This window comes from Ursus maritimus, unplaced genomic scaffold, assembly GCF_017311325.1.
Source record: "Ursus maritimus isolate PB19 unplaced genomic scaffold, ASM1731132v1 scaffold_21, whole genome shotgun sequence".
NCBI classification, from domain to species: Eukaryota; Metazoa; Chordata; class Mammalia; order Carnivora; family Ursidae; genus Ursus; species Ursus maritimus.
Window position 1 is genome coordinate 20,107,611 of NW_024424564.1, and position 23,631 is coordinate 20,131,241.

Genomic DNA, 23,631 nt, shown 5'->3' on the forward strand with positions numbered 1-23,631 from the left:
TGTTAAAACCGGGAGCAAGGGGGGTGATATTAGCTCTTTTTTCCATCTTAGGTAATCCCCAAGAAAGATGTACTAAATCATTTATGCAATGCCCTTCTGAACATAGTAACCACTTTTTTTTTCTAATTAAATGAAATAGTCCTGATGGTAAAAATTTGAAGGAACCTAGACCAGTAGTAAACATATATGCTGAGCAGACAAAGGTTTGTTTGTTTTTTGTGGTTTTTTTGTGTTTTTTTTTTTTTTAACCACTTAAGTCAATAGTTTCAAACTATACTGTGTATCTATCTGAATTGCCTGGACTGTTAAACTTACTATGGTATAAGTCACCATGGTGAACTTACCATCTAAGTCCTTGGCCAAGTCATTGATATAATTGCTAATTGACAGGGTGAAGAACAAGACCCTTTTATTGAAAAATTTCAGCAAATCAAGAATGGATAAAGGACTGAGAAGATTTGCTTTCTTGGGTATTAGGTCCTCTTCACCCTCAAGAAATCTGTGGTTTAGTGAAAGAGATGTAAATTTGATTTGTGTATGGATGAATAATCTTTGTAACTTTAATCACTGGTTTAAGTATTCCCCCAAATTATTCCTAAGGACAAAAGAGGAATTTTAGCTACTCCGAGGCATCAGAGGAAGTGTAGCTGAGGAAGTTACACTTAAGCTGTGACCTGAAGGAAGGTGAGTGAAGAGGGAGGGTGAGAGATAGGAAAGACCACACCAGCCAAAAGGAGGAAGAGACTTATGCATACACTTCTCATCTATTCTCATATGCTCTGTCATGATGAATTGGATAGATTGCAAAAGATATTATTACATTTATGTATTCTAATTTTCCTCTTTCTTTCTTTAAAGTAAATTTAATTTTTTTAAATTTATTTTATGACTGGAAGTTTGTACCTCTTAATCCCCTTCACCAATTTCATTTTTTAAATTGTTCTTTAGAATACAAATGCCAAAATGATTAAAAGTTAGTCTGTTATAGTACATATTTTGTTTTAGACATGTTAATTGTATTTAGTTAGCAATAAAAAGTCTTAATTCAAAAGGAAATTACCCATACTGAAATTAAAAATAAAACACTCAGAATTATCTGTTTTTTGACATAAAAGCCTTAGAGCATATTATAGAATAGAAATGCTTAGTTACAACATATTATGTTCTAAATCCTCTTTTTCCCAATAATAAAAGTTAGGTTTGCAAAGATGTCAGTAAAACTATCATAGGCTTTTGTTTTGACAGATGAAAGAGTTCTCAGAAGTAATTCATATCTTGGGAAACAGACATTTCCAAGTGATATATGGATTCTTGTGATAATCAATATTTGATAGCATTTTTACTGTAGTGCCTGTAGAGAATGCCAAATGAAAATACAAATACAACTGTCACCATTATTCCTTAGAATTCGTCTCATAAACCTTTGCTCAATAATTTTTTTGTTGTTGGAAATTTGTTACTACCAAAATAATGAAAACACACATATACATATACAAGCATATGTAAACACACAATTCTAGCTGAGATTATTCAGAAAATCAAAAAGAAATTAAAATAATTCAGGTAGCATTTTCTCCAAATTATTGGAAGAAGTGATGTGCACATATGCTAATTTATAAACTAACATTGTTCAAAGATCTGGACAAATTCTTTAAACTTCTATTAGCTACCAACGAGTTCACTTTCCATATATAACAATGATAAAAAGTTTTAGTAATTTATACCTTTCTATATGCAAAATGTTGTATGTTAATCTTCTAAGACATTACTGTGGTGTTACACAGTAGCTGAGAAATGCCATTCTAAATGTTTTATCTAAATGTAAATATAAACTTGTCTAAGTTTGCTAGTAACTTTTTTAGTGCTTATACAGTGCAGAATGGCTAAGGTATTTGAGTCCTTATGCTGTCACAGCAGAATTAGAAGTAGACGCTAACCTGTCCCTATTCTTGTTAATGTGCTACATTGGTTTTCCTTGTCACCATTCAATTTGGAAGACTCAGTGAACAGATTTTGATACTATTTTACAGTTTAATGACAACTGAAATTGAGGAATGTAGTTTTTATTTGTGAAGTCAGTCATTTTAACTGCTCTCCTGGTGTTGTGCTTATCACTTTACCACTTCTTGAATGTGTGGTTTTTTTCCACTTCTTTTTATTGTTTGAGGAGCACTTTTACTACATAGTATATTTATTCACCCCAGTAGTTTTATTTTTACTAGAGGATGATAATTTACCAAGATGTACTTGAACAGTAGGTGAATCACTGTGACATACCCCTTGTTCTTTTTTCTCATGAAATATTTTTTTCCATTGAATCACAGAAACAGATGTTCTAACACCACCATGCAAAATCTCTTTTTATCATCTCATTTTGAAAGTAAACAATTAGTCTCCCATGCTCATGGAGAAAGGCACTGTACCTGATTCATTTACCAAAATGTTTATAAAGAAAACTTTGTGTGTTTCCATTTTAGCCTTCTCTTGTATATGTTTAATAAAATGTATTATCCTCACCCTAACTTTTCAGCTCCTGATTCTCCCCCCCAAGACTTCTCTGTAAAACAGTTGTCTGGTGTCACGGTGAAGTTGTCATGGCAACCACCCCTGGAGCCAAATGGAATTATCCTCTATTACACAGTTTATGTCTGGTAAGAAATTTTTTCTTTTTTGGAAATAGTTCTGAGAACAAGTATTAATCTGTAACATAATAGGAATGTAGTTTTTTTATTTCAGAATGTGATGCTACATTAAGAACCTGATTGTTAGTAGGCTAGTTAATATGCTTTTTTAAAGAAATAAGTCTTTCCCATACTATGTAGAGGTCCAAGCATAGTCAAATAACATACTTTTTGTACCTAAAAAAGTATATATCATGCATAATTATACTAAATTTCTGCTCTTAAAAGCCATTGACTAATCAACATATGTGAATACAAGCATGTAATTTTAAACTCAGAGTTTTACACAAATATTCTGTATGTCACTTCCTTAAGTTTCTTTGAACAGAATAATTTTAACTAAAATTTAACTGGAAGATATTTCTTCATAAATCTGTTATTTAAGGTCAATCTTTCAGTGAAATTTAAGCAGTGTGTCTGTTGTTTTTTTTTTTTTTCTGATCACCTTTACCTTGATTACCTATTTATGGGTCAGTTATGTAAAATATTAAATCCTATAGCTCATCTCACATCAGTTAACATGGCTCTACTGCTTCATGAAAACTCAATAGATAAAAATCCTCAATTTGATCTCATGTAAGTCCTCTTAAAAAGGTTCACCAGTTGTATGTTTCCTAGTAGATTTTAAATATTTCAACTCAGAAAATACAATTTACACAATACTTTATAGAACATATGCATTTCATACCTTTATATTCCTGACTTGAAGGTCTAACACTGAGAGGCTATGATGTTTTAAAGAAGTCTACTCTTCTCTTTCCCAAATTAAGACTTTTCTTTCCTTATCTCTCTTTAAACCCTTTGCATACCACTCTTTAGGACTACACTTCCTGTTTTTTTCATTGCCTGATTCCTAGTCATTTTGCCTAGTCATGGAAAAATTGAGAGTGACAAGAGAAATATCAATAGGAAGAGAAGCCATGAGAAGGTAACCATTCTCCTCTGTGGCCCAGTTCATTCGTTTATCCATTTTTCATTACTTCATTCAAGAAAATTAATAAAGTGCCTATATACCAGTGAGTGAGAAACACATTTGACTCCTGCCCTCAAGGAGATTACATTCTAAAAGGATAACTGGACTATATATCCCATAAACAAACAAATGAAGGAAAGTCAGGGGAAAAAGGGCTACTTTTGATTGGATGCTTGAGGAAATCCTTTTTGGAAAAATGGTTTTGAATTGCAGTCTGGATAACAAGAAGAAGCTTTTTATCCTATGAAGATCTGCAAGGTGGAATTTTCTAAGAAAGAACATCAGCTGTATAGGCTTTGCGAAGAAACATATTTTTTTCATTTTGAAGACCAGAGATGTCAGTGTTGCTGGGGGTTAGAGAGACAGAGTAATACTGAGGGGTAGGAGGCAGACTAAGGTCAGGAGCCAAGCCACAAAAAGTATTTGATTTTTCCTTTTAACTGTAATGAGAGTTACTGGAGAATTTTAAGCACTTTGGATACTTAATGGAGAAAGAATTGTAGATGGCAAAACTGTTAACAGGGATATTAGCTAGGAGACTATTTTAGTGGTCTGGGCAGTAGTTGTTACTGGCAATGGAGGAGAGAAATGGGTAGCTTTTTTCTACATTTAGGAAGGAGAGTTGACAAGACTTCTAGATGCATTGGATGTGGGGACAAAAAAAAAGAGAGATGAATCGATGATTTTTAGATTTTTGAATCAAGAATGATGACTTTGAGATTTTTGACACCATCGTATTGAGTTAGCAAAAATGGAAGTGAAAGAGGTTAATAAAAGTGAGAATCACTTTTAGATTTTACAACTGGGGTTTCTGGCCCACACTGTAGCGACAGTCTCATCCCTCTATTCAGTGATCATGCTGTGTAAATTCAGCGTCCCAGTGGTGCATTCTCTCTCTCTTTTGAGGTGTGTCACTTTTCTGTCTCACTTCATGAGATGGATTCTAGGTGCAAGGGAAGCCCACTGAAAGTGGGGCCAGGGAATCTCAAGTCTGTGATATCATAGCTCATCTTACCTGGCTTTTGGGAATCGTGCTACTGCCCACCTGTAGTCATAGCTTCTAGTTTTAAGGTTCTGATTTTGTTTTATCCTTGATCCAACTTCAGGCTTATTCTAATGCCCTAGCTCTCTTATCATGTCTGTCTTAACCCTCATCGGGTAGCTAGATGCTCTCACCAATCTGCAGTGGGCAGGATTGCAAAGGTGACTTCCGCATCCTTCCCTAGCTTTTAGATCTTGCTGAACATGGTAGCATACTGAAGACAGAGATTCTGTAAGAGGCTTGTCATTTTTCTCTCCATCCTGACAAGGAGCAAGCCTTTCTTACTGTCATTCAGAGTGATTCATAGAGACACTGAGTCAGAGAAGCTGCTCCTAGGATCAACTGGAGAGTTTAAGATTGCAGAATTAGGGTGGTCAATACATGGGGCATCATCCAAGAGAGTCATCTCCCTCGTTTGTACTGGAGGGAGCCAGGGACCTCCTTTTAAGACTGTTGAAGTATATCCCCAGCTGTAGGCTGACTCTAAAAAGAAATACTTGAACACACCCTGGATCACAGTAAATTCGTCAAAACCAGCAAATAGCCAAAAAAGCAAAGCCTCAACTAGCAGACAATCTTAAGACTCTTGTAGGGAAAGATACCCTTGAGCCAGGGCTGCTGTAAAACCTGTCAAGAACAGGCCACTGACATGTATTTTACTGTTGACTGCCTGCACCTAGAATGTTACTGAAAATTTTATATGTATATTTTACTGAGCAGGCAGTAACTCAGCCTCTCCATTCAGAAAGTTCCACTTCAATAAATAAGACACTCTGAAGTCAGAGTAGCCATAAGAATCATGGTAACTCCACTGGTTTCATAATCCAGGGGCAAGGTTCAATTGCAGCTGCCCCACACCCTGTTTTGAGTAAGGTGTTCTTGTGAAAAATGAACTTGGAGTCCAGTTATGGGAATGTGGCCACTTTGCCCTGATGCGTTCAGTTAAGGAGCCCTTCAATGACCTTCCAAGCGCCTGAGTGTGTGTGTAAGTTATTGGGTAACCAAGCCCGGTAAAGCTGTTGGAAGGAATATGTGAATCTTTCTTTTTATGTGTTAAAGATTTTTTTAAAAAGATGCATAAATGCATTTAAACTTTAAAGCTATTTCACAACTTACTGAGATTAGAGAAATAAACTCTTAATATATTAATTCTAACAGCTAGACCTCCCAGGAATTAGATTTCAAAGGATATAGAAAGAACTCCTTATAAAAGGTTTTAATATTACATTTTTTTTGTTAAACTGGGACTTGGAGCACTTTTGGAGACATGGGGTTGAATTCTGGCACTGCCATTCAATTATCTGTGTGGTTCTCTTAAAATACAGGATAGATGGTGGTATTGTTATTAGCAGTGTTCCTGTTTCAGGGGTTCACATTTCTTTCATATTTCTCCGTTTTCATAACTTTGGTTGTTCCGGTAATTACCAAATTCTTTTAAAAACAACATCTTTGGATGTTTGTTATTTTCAGTATGTCTACAAAATGCAGACTGCCAATTTTATTCATTGTAATGGGTGACTTCACTCTTTGTCGTGAATATTTTTCTACAAAATGAGGGTTAATGTGCAAACATTTTATAACCACTACTGTTGTGAGTCACATTTGATTTTTAGATGCTGTGCGTAGAAATCTGCTTTAACTAATTGCGTTTTAAAATGATGTTTCCTTTTAAAGTTTGTTTTGTGACATAACTTTTATCATTTACCAAGCTGGTAAAGTAGCATATTTTTGCTCTGTTATATTGATAAATTATGCTTATATGTGTCTAAACGATAAATAATCTTTGCATTGCGAGGGCAACCACCATTAAATAAATGAAGTCCTCTTAGAGCAGTTATTCTTTTAATACACTTTGGATTGAGGTGTAGTATTATAGTAAGCTGATACAGATCTCATTTACTTACTTTATATGGATCTTCCTTGACTTACAGTAGGGTTACATCCTGATAAGCCCATCATAAGTTGAAAACATCATTAAGTCAAAAATGCACTTAATACACCTAATTTACAGAATGTCACAGCTTAGCCCAGCCTACCTTAAATGTGTTTAGAGCACCTACATTAGCTTACAGTTGGGCAAAATCATCGAACACAGACCTACTTTACAATAAAGTGTTGACTACGTCATGTAATTTATTGAATACTTTGCTGAAACAGAGTGGTCATATGGGTACAGTATGGTTGTAAGTGTATTGGTTGTTGAGCCTCCTGGTCATGTGGCTGACTGGGAGCTGTGGCTCGCTGCCACTCCCAGCATCGTGAGAGAAGATCGTATTACATATGGCTAGCATGGGAAAAGGTCAAAATTTAAAATTCCAAGTACACTTTCTACTGAATATGTAATGCTCCGCACACCATTGTGAAATGGAAAAATCCTAAGTGGAACCATTGCAAGTTGGGAACCATCTGTAGTTGAATTCAACTTGGATTTGTTCAGCAATTTTGCTTCTATATTTTTAGTAAAATTTAACAGTAGTTTTCTTTTTTTGTTTATAAAACTTCTAGGTGAATTCCATATAAGGTATAGCTAAAAGACTGTAGTGAAAATAATGTTGAAAATTCTAGCTTATGTAGAAGTCTTGGCTTTTAAATGTTTCTCATTTTCTTAGCAGTAATTTTGAGAAGTAATTCTGAGTCAGTCTGACAAATATTTATTAAACTCTGCGGGGAGATAAGAAATATATATAGAATTTAAAAATGATTGTAGACTAAGTGGAGATAAAATTTGTGTGTAATATAATTTTTTTTAAAGATTTTATTTATTTATTTGACAGAGAGAGAGACAGCCAGCGAGAGAGGGAACACAGTTAGGGGGAGTGGGAGAGGAAGAAGCAGGCTACCAGCGGAGGAGCCTGATGTGGGTCTCTGTCCCAGAACTCCGGGATCACGCCCTGAGCCGAAGGCAGACGCTTAACGACTGAGCCACCCAGGCGCCCCATATAATTCTAAAAATACTTCCTAAATAGTATATTAGGAAGTCAGTTTTTTAAAAAATGTCATTGATCGAATAATTTCCTCCATAACATAAAAGTTTACCTTTGGAAATGGCCTTCTGTATGCTAAAAGTATGTTTAGCTCTGTTGCTTCCAGTTTTCTAAAATATTTTCACCCTATTAAAGCTACCTGTTTGAGCATACAGTATAGATAAGTAATCAGAAAGGGAAGGTTGTAAAGATAGATTGATAAATCAGAAGAATATCTCATTGGAAACAGTACAGTAGGCTCCTCTTAACTGCAGTTTTGCTTTCTGCAATATCACTTACCCACAGTCAACCACAGCCCAGAAGTAGATGATCCTCCTGATAAATCATCAGAAGGTCAGTATCATCAGGTCAGTAATAGCCTAATGCTATCCCAATGCCCATATCATTCACCTCGCTTCATTTTATCACATAGTCATTTTATCATCTTACATCATCACAAGAAGGGTGAGTACAGTAAGGTATTTTAAGAGAGAGAGAGGCCACATTCACATAATTTTATTATAGTATATTGGTATAATTATTCTATTTTTTTATTAGTTGATCTCTTACTGTGCTTAACTTATAAATGAAACTTCATTATAGGTATGTATATATTCAAGGAAACATAATATACATAGGGTTCAGAATTATCTGTGGCTTCAGGCAGAAATCCACTAGGAGTCTTGGAATGTATCCTCTATGGATTAGGGAGGACAATTGTATATAAAGGCTTGGAGGCATTTGAATGATCACTGCCAGGAAGTTGATAAGTAGCATTGTAGAAATGGAATATTGGGGTTAAGCTGGGCTGGTGAGAGATATGAACACAGATAGAGGAAGTAGTTCAATACAAGGATGCCCTTGAACTGTTTAACTTGAGGTTTCTAGTGGGATATTAAAAGCTCTATCTCAGTTCTATCTTGCTAGTTGTTTTTCTGAATGACCTGGATGAAGGTGGGTGCCATTCACAAACAGGCTACTTGTGGGCCACCTGTGCTTTGCTGGACCTGTGAACTGTTAACAAATTTTGAATAGAATTCTGTCAGCATTTGACAATGAATAGATCTCTAATACAACTTCAGGTTCCTTTGTTTCTTACAGAAATCAGGAAGTTTGCCATATTCCTGGTGATAAAAATCAGCTGGAGTTGAATAGAAGCTGTCTTTAGATGGGGCATTTGCTTGGCAGTTTACCACAGTTCCCACCACACCCTGTTTCAAATCCAGTCATCTTAGTCATTTATTTTGCTTGGGTGGATCTTGAGTTTTTACACCCTTAATTTAGCGGTCTTTAAATCACATTTGTGATATGTACACAGCTGGGAGAGATTGTGATTTCCTTGCATTACAGACTTGGGGAACAAAACATCTTGGAGAGTTAGGCAAAAGGGCCCAAGAGGGTTAGTGTAGTAATTAGTATTTTGAGACAAATATGTGTTCGGTTTCTTATCTATATTTCCTTATTTATTTTTCATAAAAATATCGTGAAGAGAATATTATTCCCATTTTCTAGGTTAGGAAACTGAGATCTTAAGGAGTTACTTAAGCTTACAGAGCCAGAAGATGACAGTCAGAATTCATACCTTGATCTGTCTTCGTCCTAAATCATGCATTTCTCAAATCACTAGGAATAAGTGTTGTAACTGGTATTTTTTCTAAATACTCAGCAGTGTGTTTACAGGATTAGGGAAGTCTTAGTTTGATAAAAGTATTTGTAATAAACACTTATGGGGTTATAATAAATTAAGCTTATTGCATCAACTCCTATGGGCCATTTCTACCCCAAAAAAAAAAAAAAATCATTGGTTTATTATTGGTCTGCATTAATTGATGGACTATAGTCATTGTGAGAGAATAAGTATACTGTTTCATGTGTAGACCATTTGGATTACTGGTCTCTGTCTATCTTATATAGACAGAGTAGAGCCTGTTCAGGGAGGAGTGATGCAGCTGGTGGAAACACTCAGGATCAAGGCGTGTGAGAAGCTGCTGGGAGAATGGGAAGAGGTTTCAGTTAAGACTTTTAGTTTCAAGTGAGTGGACCCAACTTAAATTGGCTTAAGCAAAGATGGGAATCTATTGACACATGGCTGAAAATCCGGGATATACTAATTGGATGTAGGAGCTCAAATAATTTCATTAGAAGCTTGTGTGGATAACAGCAAGACGTCCCTCTATCTTGAGTATAATGGTACAGAAGGAAAGCAGGAGATGATGAAGCTAGAGAGGTGGGCAGCCCAGACACATGGATTTTTGAGGCTTTAATAAGGGTATACATTTATCTTTATCTGTCCATCTATCGGGAGAATATGAATCTCAATATCGCATGGGATTTTAAATTTTTATTTTAACCATGTACGCAAAGATCACACCGCTAGAGAAAATACTCTAAGAACTTTCCACTCCTCTTGTAATAAAATTCAAACTTCTTATTCTGGCCTGAGGAATTGTATCCACTCTCAGGGAATGAAATCTTTCTCCTTCAGCTCAAGCACAATACCTCCTCCTGTTTTTGGTCCTTAATTCCTTGTGTCTGCTCCAAGATCATGGTTTACAAATGGATCCCCAGCTTCAACCTCATTCTCTTTATGGCTTTTTCCTTTAATCTTATAAATGTGTCTTTTCTGCTAAAGGCAAACAAACAAGACAAAAGCAAACCAAATCAACCAGCCAACCAAATGATAGCAATAAGAATAATAGCAACAACAAATAAATACCCTGCTTTCACTCAGACTTTCTCTGAAACTCTAGGAGAGTTTTAGAATCATAGAATATGCAGCTATTTATGTCTTGCTCGTTTGGGGTTGTTTAATACATGATTGCTTGTCTATTAGTACTACTCAGCTATGCAGAGTAATTGTTCTAGAGTAAGGTGCAACATAGAAGAGAAGTTTCCTTATACTGGGAAAATTAGTGAAAATCACTGGTTCATACAGGAAGAGAATATTTGACTGTTAAGTAAGTGGATGTTGAAATTATTATTGGAAGTTTATTTAATGAGTGAAATGATGAATCTAGAATATTTAGATAACAGCAGATTATAGCTTTGAAAATAAATACATAGGAACGGACAAGGATGGATGTGTCATTAGGTTAGATTACCCACATGGAACAAGATACCAAATGATGAAGATTAGAATTAAGACCATGACCTTTCAAAGGGTCTCAAACCTTGCGTAGAAAACCATTCATGTTCATGCTTAGGGAAATAGAATTTGTTTCAGTCTTCCTGGGTGGTTTTGGTACTCAAGATTCCTTCGCTGGCAGTTGTTGCTTGACATGATCTTGATGTGATAAGAGATGCGCAAAGAAAGTGCTAAGCCAGACCAAGGAAACTGCTCTTATACTCTCGAATTTCCTCTATGCCCTTGATGTAAAAATGTGGTCTTTAAAAAAAAAAATCATAACTTAATGAGGAAAAAACTTCATTTTAAAGACTCCATTAATCTCATCCCAAGATATTTTCTTGGTGTTACCAATGAGTGTAGAGAGAAAAACTGCATCCTATGTTCAGAATAGTTTCAGGGTCATTCAAATTATTTTGATGTCTCAAATTCAAGAAAGCTTTTACAGTGCTCTAATAAGTTTCTAGAATTAAATCAGTAAAACTAAGGCACTGAGGATTCCCCTCACGTTTTTTCTGTTTGAAAATTTACACTGATTAGGAGGTTTGCCTGATGTTGAAAGTTATCTATTTTAGAGATTAAGTATTATTGGCATTTATATTCCTTCTATTTCTACACAGTTTATGCTTTTGGATGTGCGAGACTTTGACCTGTTTTGTCAGGGAGGCCTCTATTCCTTCTTTCCCCACCATACTCAACTCCCTATTCTACTCACAAACTTTACAAACTAACTTTCTAGTTAACATTTTCTTGCATCTTTGGGAACTATGTTTTATTCTCTTTTTCTAGATGTTACCGATAGTCAAATTTTACGGATTTAATTTTTTTTTTTATGATTTAATTTTTTTGCTCATCTCTTTTTCTTTGCTGTTAGCTGCTGGTGGGATGGGATGGGGGGATGTGTTGTCCTTGTCCTTAAAGGGATCCCATTGTTATTAATGAATTGTTTTATAATTATTTACTGTTTTGTCTATTTTGAGGACAGAGGCTGAATCTTACTCATATTTATTTCTAACAGTTCTCGAATAACGTAAATGTTCAATAAATTTTGTCAAATCTTGATCACATACATATCATCTCTAAATTCAAAAGGGGCTGGGGAGGCATCTCTCCTTCTTTGTTTGGAGCACTAATTGGAAGAACAATGACTTTCTAACTCTAATATATATTGTTTTCCATTTAAAACATTACAATAAAATATAGAAAAGGAAATGTGTACGTCGTGCAAAAAAGAAAAAAGGACCACAAATGACTAATTTTATCTCACAAATGGTTAGGGATGTACAGATGAAATAGATTTCTTTTGGTCGAGCTTGCAGTAATTAAGAAGATTAATATCCAGATTAGTAGTAAGAGTTTGCCAAAAGGTGTGCTCTCACGTATTGTTGTTGTGGCTCTAAATTATAATCATTTATAATTTAAAACAGTTTTGAAACAGTAATCACTAGAATTTTTTAAAAAATCAAACCATTTGATCCAATGATTACACACACTACTGGGAATGTAAGCTACAGAAATCCAAGTATCCTTATGAAAAGATATTTGTGTAAGAATGATTACTGCATCATAGTTAGTAACTAAAAGAGAGAGAAAGCAACCTAAGTGTTAATTTTACAGAAGAATGGCTGCATAACTACAATCCATCCGAATTAGGGAGCTACAAAAAAATAATGGTATCAATCATTGTTATTATCACATAGATCATAATAAGCCAAAAACAATCAAGATATGGGAGAACATATACTTTTATAAATGGAAATAAAACACTCTAATGGAACACCTAACACTTCTATTATAGTATTTTCAAACTAATAAGAACAAAACAGAGATCTTGAAACTAAGCCAGTTAAAACTAAAAGATTATGGCCGTGTCAAACCTGGGTTTGACGGGACAGGGTGACCCATCCGAACTGCAGGACTGCTCTCTTCAGAGAGCAGAGAGCTCAGGCATCAGCCCAGTCTTTCCTCCAATCTGGCAACTGTGTAAGAGCAAGGAGGGGGGACTCAGATCCTCAGAGACAGCAGCACTTCTCTCTCATTTTTACTTCCAAGTTCTCAGTTATAGAGCAAACTTTTAACTATCTATGTTCTGAATTTGGATCAGAAATTGAAATTTCAGTTGAAGTTTACTTATGCTCAGATATATATATATATTTTCTAACTTAGTCAATGAAATATCAACCACAATCCTAAACTCCAAAAGAAAAGCAAACACGCCTGAAACAGCAAGACATATCAGTATCTGAAAAATTTTGTTGGTACCATTTTGTTTCAGGGTAAGCCAGTATAGAGGTAGAAACTATGTCCGTATATGCTGAGGTGGATTCTTGGTTTCATTATTGAGACAATTTATAAAGACTGTCTTCTTCTTACTGAAATATCTGGATATGTGAGACAATATTTACTTTTGACCTGCCTTTTTAGGTAATTGGCTTCATTCTACATTATTTATGGAACATAATCAGGGTTTTTCTGATTGTGGACATACTCATCTGCAGTATTTTGTTTTGAAGGTCAGCATTGAAAAATGTGCTTGAAAAGGAATTTTAAAAATAGGTAAAATGCAATTAGATTACTTTAGCTAATTTCATAGCTTTGGAAATCTGAATTGGATTAACCATACTGCAGTGTTCTAATGACCTGTGACCAATGACAGGAGTATGGAATTGGGTAAAGTTTCTATGACAAAGCATCTTTCTCCGAGACTAACAGGCACAGCATTAAGTTCTAAAAGCCCCCTCCTGGGTCTCAGTGAAGTCCCTACTGCTTCTGAGAGACTGTCTGATGAAACTGTTTCAAATTGCTGAATAGCCTTGCTAATCTTGCCTGTCTCCAATCACATACTCTGAATCCATATTCTTCTCACTATGGTAAGCTTTCCAACTACTTTTCAGATAACCATACTTAATATTTGGAGTGGATTGACACTTTTGTAATAGTAAAACCATGCCTAAAATGTCTGTCTTTGTGGATACCCTTAATTATTTCAATGGCAAAGAAAAAGCATTTTATATTCAGAGGAAATAATCCATTTACTTCTTGGGTTCTTTGTGATACTATAGAGGAAAAATGAGATTACATGAAAGATAGATAGTTTTTCTGTGATGTTGATCATATTCCCTTACTTACATTCTTTCATAATTAATTTTATTGCTCTTAAAAATCTAAACTTCTTTTTTTTTTAAATTTATTTATTTATTTGAGAGAGAGGTGAGGGGAGGGCCGGAGGGAGAGAGAGAGAATCTTCAAGCAGATTCCCCACTGAGCATAGATCCTGACACGGGGCTGGATCCCAGGACCCTGAGATGATGATCTGAGTTGAAATAAAGAATCAGATGCTTAACTGACTGAGCCACCCAAACGCCCCTAAATTTCTTTTTAAATGCAGTTTTCAGCACCCCTATATACATGTTCATTCTTTAGTTTAGATTTTAATTGATATACTTCATTCAAAACTATAGAAACTCTACGAACATGACTGAAGTAAAATAATTGTAGTATTATATTACTTAGCAACATTTTGTTCTTTAGACTTTCTTTTCCCTCTTGCGATTTCAGTACTTACTTGGAGAGTTTTTAATCTACATTTATTTGTGTTTCCTTTTCTAGAGTGACATTTTAAATAGTTCTAAGATTTTAATTGGATAAAAGACATGAGCTCTACCTTTTTCTGTTTTGTATGTTATATATACATTATTTTCAGTTTGTTTCCAGTTAATACATAATTTGTTATTATAAATTAATAATTAAAGGATAATATAATTAATAAATGAAAGATAACCCACAGGTTGGCTATTTTAGATACTACTATTCAAATATTTACTGTTTGCTTGAATTGGTCTAAGGTAAATATTACTTTTGTACAATATATGAAAAGTGAATTTGACAAAGAGTATAAATAAGAGGTTGCCAACACTTAAAAAGAAGAAATATTTGAACAACTAAAACATGGGTATGAAAAAAAGTGGTGTAATTATTTGGACTACACAGTATTCCTAGAGCTAAATTAAAATCAGTCCAAGCAAATTCTAATACGAGCATCTTACTAACATTTGATTGAATTACTGAATATACTTGAAAACAAAAGAAATTTATTTATTGAATTATTCTGAATTTCACTCTTTTCCACATTTCAGAATAAGTGGCATCTTTACCCTGTTATTCTGGATTGATATATTTCTGTGCATTAATGTTGCTTATCTTTAATGTGCTTGTGCTCAAAATGTATATGTAATGTTTAATAGTCAATTATACAGATAATTTCTTTCTTTTCTCCCAGGGATAGATCATCATTAAAGGTTATTAATGTAACTGAAGCATCATTAGAGTTCTCCGATTTGAACTATGATGTTGAATATAGTGCTTATGTAACAGCTAGCACCAGGTTTGGTGATGGGAAAATGAGAAGCAGTATCATTAACTTTCGAACACCCGAGGGAGGTAAGTTCTTTTGGATGTAGGCCAAGTAAAAGAATATCCTACTCAGAAAAAAATAAGAATTAAATACAAAATGTGTTATTAAGCCTAATATCTGTCATCGTTTTGGAGGCAAAATTGCTTTTTGGTCATTTCCTAGCTGTGTGATGTTGGGGAAGTTAATCTCTCTGTGCCTCAGTTTCCTATCTGAATTAATGGAAACAATATATACCTATTTTACAGGGTCCTTCTGAGGATTAAGTGAGTTTATATTTATAAATGCATTCAGTACAGAACTTGACAGTTCGTAAGCATTTTATGTATTTGTTAAATGAAACAAAATAAAATGCATGAAGTCAGCTTTCTTTGTTCTCTATTATTCGATTTCAAGATTCTAAGCTAAATTAGAATTTCATATTACGTGTTTTATAATGGAGACTTGTTATAATGTTGTTTTCAGATACAGGGCAGTAGGCATGTTTTATAGCTGGGATAGTGTTTTACCAGTAAGAAATCCAACAGTCCTCTGCTTGGATGTTGCTGTGATATAGTGTGAGAGGGATGGCCCAATGAGCCTACAGATTTCATTTCTGACTTCTAATTAGGTGTTATTCCTAATTTAAGGTTGTTTTTTATTTTTTGTTTTTTGGGTTTTTTTTTGAAAAACGATGGTCATCACTTATCAAAGACAGGTAAAATTTAGAATATTTCGGACATTATTTGGAGCCACAAATACAGTTTTCTGTTCAATTGTTTGTGTTGTAGCACCAAGTGATCCTCCCAAAGATGTTCATTATACAAATCTCAGTTCTTCATCAATAATGCTCTTTTGGATGCCTCCTTCAAAACCTAATGGGATTATACAATATTATTCTGTTTATTACAGAAATACTTCAGGTACTTTTGTGCAGGTGAGACCTGAATTTTCTCCTAGTTCTTTATTTATAGGCTTCAGTTTTTATTGATGATGATATAGACTTGGCATTGTAGAAACATCATGTATCTTACACTGATAATTATGCATAGACATTTTATAAAACTCCCATTGACATTGAAAAAATGTGGTAGAGATAGGTCAGATACATTTTAATCTAGCTATGCATGCTCACACGTTTCAAATGCATTGCTAACAGTGAAGCTGCCACCTATTTAAAATTCTGTGTATAAATATGGCCTTAATCCTACTTCTCCAAGAAGGGTTCTCTAAAGAGTTGATGGTTTAATTTACCCTCAATTATTTCTTAGTTAAATTTTTTCCCTTTTGCTTGTATACAATATAAATAGTTTTCAAGTTTGGATGTGTTTGTGTATTTTTTTTTCAATTTTAAAAATTTTCAACTGCTACAGAAGGGGTTGTTGTTATTATTTATTATTAGATGTAATAAAACCACTAGTAATGTGATTATTTAACTTGAAGAATGCAGGATTTTAGGGTCGCAGTTTTCTGATGTGAATGATGGTTATGAAAATAGCTAAAATGCATTTCATTTAGAGAAGTATTTTCAATTTACTTAATAGAAATCCTCTGTTTATCCAAACTAGATATTTTATAGACTTCTAATATATGAAAAGGATGAAACCGGAATGGTTGTGATTGAACCAGGAATGGAGAGAGTTGGAATATAATTTGGAAAAAATAACTAATTTCAAAGAAATACTACAATTTACAATCTCAGGAAATAAAGCATGCTTTATTGTATTATTTGCCTTAGTGTATCTATGCTGTAGTTTAGGTTGATCAGTAAGGTCAAAGCAGAATTTTACCAGCTATCTCAGGACTAACCTAGCAGTGAAGAAGAGAAAGTCAATGTTGGTTTGGTTTTTACATTCTGGTCAAGGACCTCTAAGGGTAGGGGTTGAATAAGTGTGACTACTTAAAACTTCATGCCAAAAGGAAAACTACTTTATATAAGGCATGAAGATATACATAAAAATGTAATTATAGATGTAGACTTTTTAAACAAATACCTTAAAAGCAGAAGAAGAAAGGAGGATCCTTTTTCCCCCCTTCTATGTACATTAAGAAATTTTTCCTACTCTTTTTTGTTCTACTCTGTTTGGAGAAAAGAAATGGGATTAGTGTGCAATTTATTATTATTTTTTACACAATGTTGTTTACAAATTTAACAATGTGTCATTACATCACGGAGGCTATTCAAAATGCAGATTTTTCTTCTTTCATGCATTTAACAAAAATATTGCAAAGTGATGTCAGTAGTTCTAAATCTTAGCAAAGGTTTTGCTTCTGCACAACTTACTTTAATTCTATTTTGGTTCTTCTTGTCCACATCTAAATAATGAATTGTAAACATCTAACTATGTTTTCAACATGATCTTATGAGCCTATTTAGTCAAAGCTGGGTATATGATACCATCCCATTTACAGTTCATCTATCTTAGAAAATGTAATCTTTTATTAAATAATCTTAAGAATGCTTTTATGTGTGACAGCTGCAAGAGGGCACAGGCTAACGATGTGAAAACATTTCTCATATTGCTTGAAGTTCATCTGTGCTTTAATTTGTTCCTCCAGTTAGTGTTAAATACAGCATCTTCACTTCCTAATTTTCTATTTTGGATTGGCAGAATAGAAGAAATCCTCGAAATGAAAAGTATATAGCAGAATAAGTGTATTGCTTTTTTCTTCCTCCTCCTCTTTCCCACAGAACTTGTAGAATACTTCATGCACGGTTCATCATATTCTGCTTTTCATTCCTGGTATCTGCTTACTTGTCTTAGCTCCTATGCCACAACAAATAACTCGAAGAAAAGGGTCATGTGACACTTATTGTTCCATCCCCCAGAGTCCTCTGGTTCTGTATCATACATAAGTTTAATGCTCAATTAATATTTTCAGTTGAAAGAACATAAAATTATTATAATGGACCAACATGACTTTGGTATTTAGTTATAATTATGGAGCATTTGAGTTTGTAGTGAAGTGATTTTTCCTTCTTCTTACCTTGGGGAATTTAATCTCTCTGCTACCATTTGTTTTCCCTTCGATTGCTACTCATTGTGTTTAGTAGACTGTATTAACTCTTCCACATTTTCACTTTTACACACTTAGTCATATCTCCTCCTGTGCCTGACATAGTGTCTTATTATACTAACAAAATGCTAAATGAGTACTGTACTGGTGGATTAATCAAATTTGGAAGCTTACACTATATAACTTCTGACTGCATTTATAGATACAAAGTAGTGAGTCTTAATTCGATGACTTGAGCTGAAAGATAGTTTTTTCCAAAAACAAAATAATTGAATTGATCATCTGGATAATTGATCTGATTCCAAATGTGTTACATGTCTGTGCATGCTAAGTCACATGTTCATCAGGAATGACTTCTGGGTGATTCAAAATAATTCATTTCTGAATAGTCATTAGGTGATTTATTCTGATAGGTAGAATAAATTCTATAACAAAGAAAAATTAAAATTTATACCAAAAATCTGTATTAATATATTTTTTCATTATATACTCGTGACTTATTTATTTTATAACTGGAAGTCTGTACCTTTTGATCACCTTCACCCATTTTGCCTACCTCCCCCCACCCTGCACCTCTGGCAACCACCCAGTCTTTTCTCTGTGTCTGTGAGTTCAGGGTTTTGGTTTTTTGTTTGTTTTAGATTCCACATATGAGTCAGATTGTAAGGTATTTGTCTTTCTCTGTTGGACATATTTCATTCAGCATTATGCCCTCAAGGTTCATCCTTGCTGTCATAAGTGGCAAGATTGCTTTCTTTTTAAAAGGCTGACTAATTACCTTAATATTTTTAAGAGATACTTCATATAGGGGCGCCTGGGTGGCACAGTGGTTAAGCGTCTGCCTTCGGCTCAGGGCGTGATCCCGGCGTTATGGGATCGAGCCCCACATCAGGCTCTTCCGCTATGCGCCTGCTTCTTCCTCTCCCACTCCCCCTGCTTGTGTTCCCTCTCTCACTGGCTGTCTCTATCTCTGTCAAATAAATAAAATAAAATCTTTAAAAAAAAAGAGAGATACTTCATATAAACCAGCTATTCCATGTGTAAAATAGGTATGTTGAAAGATATTGAAGTTTACAGATCATATTTTGTGTGAGATTGTTATACTGTTTTAACTTTTCTGTTCCTAAATAAGCAATCACAAAATTGAGGTAGACCTTTTATTAAACTCATTCTTCCCTCCCCCTACACCAAATACTGGCAAAAGAACCACAGAACTTTGCTGAATTTAATTTTTTGATACATATAGAACCATCCTAACTATAAACTTTAGTCAAATTTACTACCCTAAGTTTTTCATCTAGATTTATTTATTTGAGAGAGAGGGAGAGATTGTGTGTGAGAGAGTGGGGGAGGGAGGGGCAGTGGGAGAGGAGAGGGAGAGAGAATCTCAAGGAGACTCCCTGCTGAGCACAGAGCCTGATGTGGGGGCTTATTCCAGGACCCTGAGATCATGACCCCAGCCAAAATCGAGAGTCGGATGGATGCTTGGGGCATCTGGGTGGCTCAGTCAGTTAAGCGGCTGTCTTCGGCTCAGGTCATGATCCCAGGGTCCTGAGAATGAGTCCCACCTCAGGCACCCTGCTAGGTGGGGAGTCTGCCTCTCCCTCTCCCTCTGCCTCTCTCTCTTTCCTCCCTCTGTATCAAATAAATAAATAAAATCTTCAAAAAAAATAGTTGGATGGAGTCGGGTGCTTAACCAATGAGCCACCCAGGGGCCCCAGATTACCCTGTTTTTTCATTTAAATGAACTAATTATCATTTATTCTGTTTTTAGTTGTGTATCAGATATGATATTGTTTTATGTGCTTGCATATCATGTAATCCTCAAAATCTCTCTGTGAAGGAGAAATAATTATTCCTATTTTATAGTTGAGGAAGGAAAAGCTTTGATTTGAGATGATTTATTGAGGGCTACTCTGCTAGAATTGGATTTAGGTCTATAGGATGCTCAAAGTTTTGTGTGGATTGGAATGATTGACCTTTCTTGGTGTAAACGCACATTATTATTAAGACTTATTCATACTAATTGCCTACATAATTTTCAAGTCTATTTTCCTTTATTTTAGAATTTGTTTTCTTTACCTATTGGTGTTTTGTGTTTAACATATGGTCAGAAAGGAAATGATTGCATAAATAAATTCCTTAATCATTGAAAAATGCCTTAGGACAAATATAACTAGGAGTCAGGCAAAAGAATTTCAAAATTGCTCTTACTCTGCATATAGGAAAGAAAATGTGTCTGACTTCCTATTTCTCCTCATAATTATAGAAAAAAAGCCCCATTAAGGATGAATAATAACCATTTGAGTTGAGAGAAACAGGTGAATACTTTCATAATTTCTTCATCATTAACAGGAAGAAAAAAAATAAAAGTTTTTACATAACACCTAAACTTGTTCAAAAATATATGGTCCGTGTTTTGAAAAATACTTGAATGTTTTATAAGGAAAAGTGACACTGATCAGTACAGTTATAGCATTTTCAGCTGGCCACTGAATGTTCTCCATAAGCTGGGAGTTTTTACTCTTTGCTATTCTGTATGCTGATTTTATGATAAACTACCACCATCCATTCCTCTTTTAGTACCACATATTTCCAGTTTAATTATTGCGCTAAAATTTTCTATGTTGATTTTTCTCAAAAATTGACATATTAAAATAATGAGGCAACTAATTCATGGATAATAATTATTTTGAAATGTTCATGTATACTAAAACTATATTCTGAACAATTATATGTTTATTTTTCAGAATTTTACACTCCATGAAGTAACCAGTGACTTTGACAATATGACTGTATCTGCAATAATAGATAAACTGGCAATATTCAGCTACTATACATTTTGGGTAACAGCAAGTACTTCAGTTGGAAATGGGAATAAAAGCAGTGACATGGTTCAAGTACACACAGATCAAGACAGTATGTAAACAAAAAGCATTTATTAATCTTTAAGAGGATTAATTTAATACTTTATTTCAGAGTGTTTTTCCTATTTGTGTATGTTGCTAGTAAAATCTGTAATTTATTTAGACACATTTAAAAGTTATTATAGAAGTTTGAAAATGCATTTAAGGTGGCTATAAAATGATTACAATAATAACAGCCTTTTCTATTCATGAAAACTGCTACCCCTCATGAAAACTCTGTCACTTTTATTGCTTCAAAGGATGTCACAGCCATCCAGTTACAAGCATGAAAAATACTGTTGGATACATCGATGGATTTCCCAATATTTAATATACTTGTCCCTTTGCTTTTGGAACTACTTTCTTTTTTTTGAATTTAATCTAGCAACTTCCGTTTCAGCCTTTGAATCCACATAGGACTCTATACAGCATCTTTGTTCTTACTGTGATTTTGACTCAGACACCTGGAATATCTTTACTTTTTTAACCCCAGAAGTTCTTGTACGCGGCTTCAGCAGTATCCTGTTTGTGCTGAGTATTCAGAAAACTATGATGATTGAAGCGCTTGATGCTTTTTTAGGTTTCAGCGTCAAGAATACAATGATGCATGAATCATTGCCTGTTTCTTCTTGTTTCTGGTGTCCCTTTATTTCTTAAAGACTGGTCTCTTATTGAGAAATGGTATTGACCTAAACTTCTGCTGAGAGTAAGATCTCGTGTTTATTGTCTTAAGACTGTAAACTGGCAGACACGATAAGTAGGACAAGTGAAGGCTTTCCTTGTTAGAACAATCTTTTAAATAGTTTACACATTGAGTAACAGAATAATATGCGAAAAAATATGTGAAAATATGTGCTTGCAGAGTCTTTAGCAAGGTGTTTTAGTGCAGTAGGTGGTCAATATCATTTCAGGCATTCTTTAAATGCAGATCTCTCCCCATATTTTCTCCAACCTATAAATTTTATCAGTGACTGTTATAGCACCATGAATAATAAACACTTACTGTGCACTGTTGTAGGCGAGAGGTCCTAGATGTAATATATGTACAATAATCTTTAGAAGAAGGAAAATAAAAATATTGTTTAGATAATATAAATGGTCAAATATTTAAATATCTGAGCATATATATACAGTCATACATGTATGATACATGGGTCATCTCCATGCTGTAGGAAAGAAAAGACAAGAGAATATTATTTATAAAGCAATTCTCACACATATTAAAGATGACAGGGTTTATATCTTGGGTCACTTTTAATATAATTATTTTGTAATGATACTTTGTAATAGGTGGTATTTACTACATCTGCATTTAAACAATTAAGAGCTGATGGTTTAGAAGATACCATATTAACAATTATGCTCAGTTTGTGAATTTACTTAAATTTTATTTGGGGTGACTGATAATTTTTATATTTTGCACGTTACCTACCATAGTACCTGAAGGGTTTGTTGGAAACCTAACTTACGAGTCCATTTCGTCAACTGCAATAAATGTAAGCTGGAGCCCACCGTCTCTGCCAAATGGTCTAGTCTTCTACTATGTTTCTCTGAGCTTACAGCAGACTCCTCGCCACGTGAGACCACTTCTCGTTACATATGAGAGAAGCATGTATTTTGATAATCTGGAAAAATATACTGATTATATATTAAAAATCACTCCATCAACAGAAAAGGGATTCTCTGATACCTATACTGCCCAGCTACACATCAAGACTGAAGAAGATGGTAGGCTGGACCCTTTTATTGCCTATAAGCAGATTGTTGCTGTTCTCTTACTTATAATGCTTTCTGATAGAAAACATTCTTATAATTATATAAAATCTGTTTGTTCTCAAATAATTAGCCTTTCAATAAATATAACAAACTCTATACTTTTTAAAATTCATTATCTGCTAATAAAATTAAGTCCCATTATTATTATCAAAGCCTCTTCTTTTTAATGCTAATTCACTTTTGTTTCATTTAATATTCTTTTTTTCTTTTATAGTCCCAGAAACTTCACCAATAATCAACACTTTTAAAAACCTTTCCTCTACCTCAGTTCTCTTATCATGGGATCCCCCAGTAAAGCCAAATGGTGCAGTAATAAGTTATGATTTAACTTTACAAGGACCAAATGAAAATTATTCTTTCGTTACTTCTGATAACTATCTAATATTGGAAGAGCTTTCACCATTTACATTATATAGTTTTTTTGCCGCTGCAAGAACTATAAAAGGACTTGGTCCTTCCAGTACTCTTTTCTTTTACACAGATGAGTCAGGTAAGCCGGAATCCATACCTCTTCAAATGATTTCACTGTTGCAGCCTTGCTCTCTCTTTTTAGGGAACAGCATGGAAATTGAAAGGATATTCAATTACCTATTTGTAACAGGCTTACTACTATTCATCTACTTTGCTGGACACTTTTTTTTCTTAGTTCAAGCTTCAGAATGAAGTGCTTGTTTAAAACTACTTTGGAATGACTGAGTTGGAAATACAAAAACAAAATTACTGATGCTATTTATTTCTGAAATTAAAATGTCATTTTA

The 23,631-nt window shown here is 34.3% G+C and overlaps 1 protein-coding gene across 1 annotated transcript in view; it reads left to right on the forward strand.

Moving 5' to 3' along the window:
- Nucleotides 1–23,631, forward strand: part of PTPRQ (protein tyrosine phosphatase receptor type Q) — a 194,147-nt gene that overhangs the window by 47,718 nt on the left and 122,798 nt on the right. Inside the window, exons 17-22 of the mRNA XM_008710346.1 lie at nucleotides 2,531–2,651; nucleotides 15,063–15,223; nucleotides 15,965–16,110; nucleotides 20,942–21,110; nucleotides 22,535–22,825; nucleotides 23,088–23,363. Of these exons, the coding sequence (XP_008708568.1) occupies nucleotides 2,531–2,651; nucleotides 15,063–15,223; nucleotides 15,965–16,110; nucleotides 20,942–21,110; nucleotides 22,535–22,825; nucleotides 23,088–23,363 (1,164 nt within the window). The remainder of the gene's footprint in view (nucleotides 1–2,530; nucleotides 2,652–15,062; nucleotides 15,224–15,964; nucleotides 16,111–20,941; nucleotides 21,111–22,534; nucleotides 22,826–23,087; nucleotides 23,364–23,631) is intronic.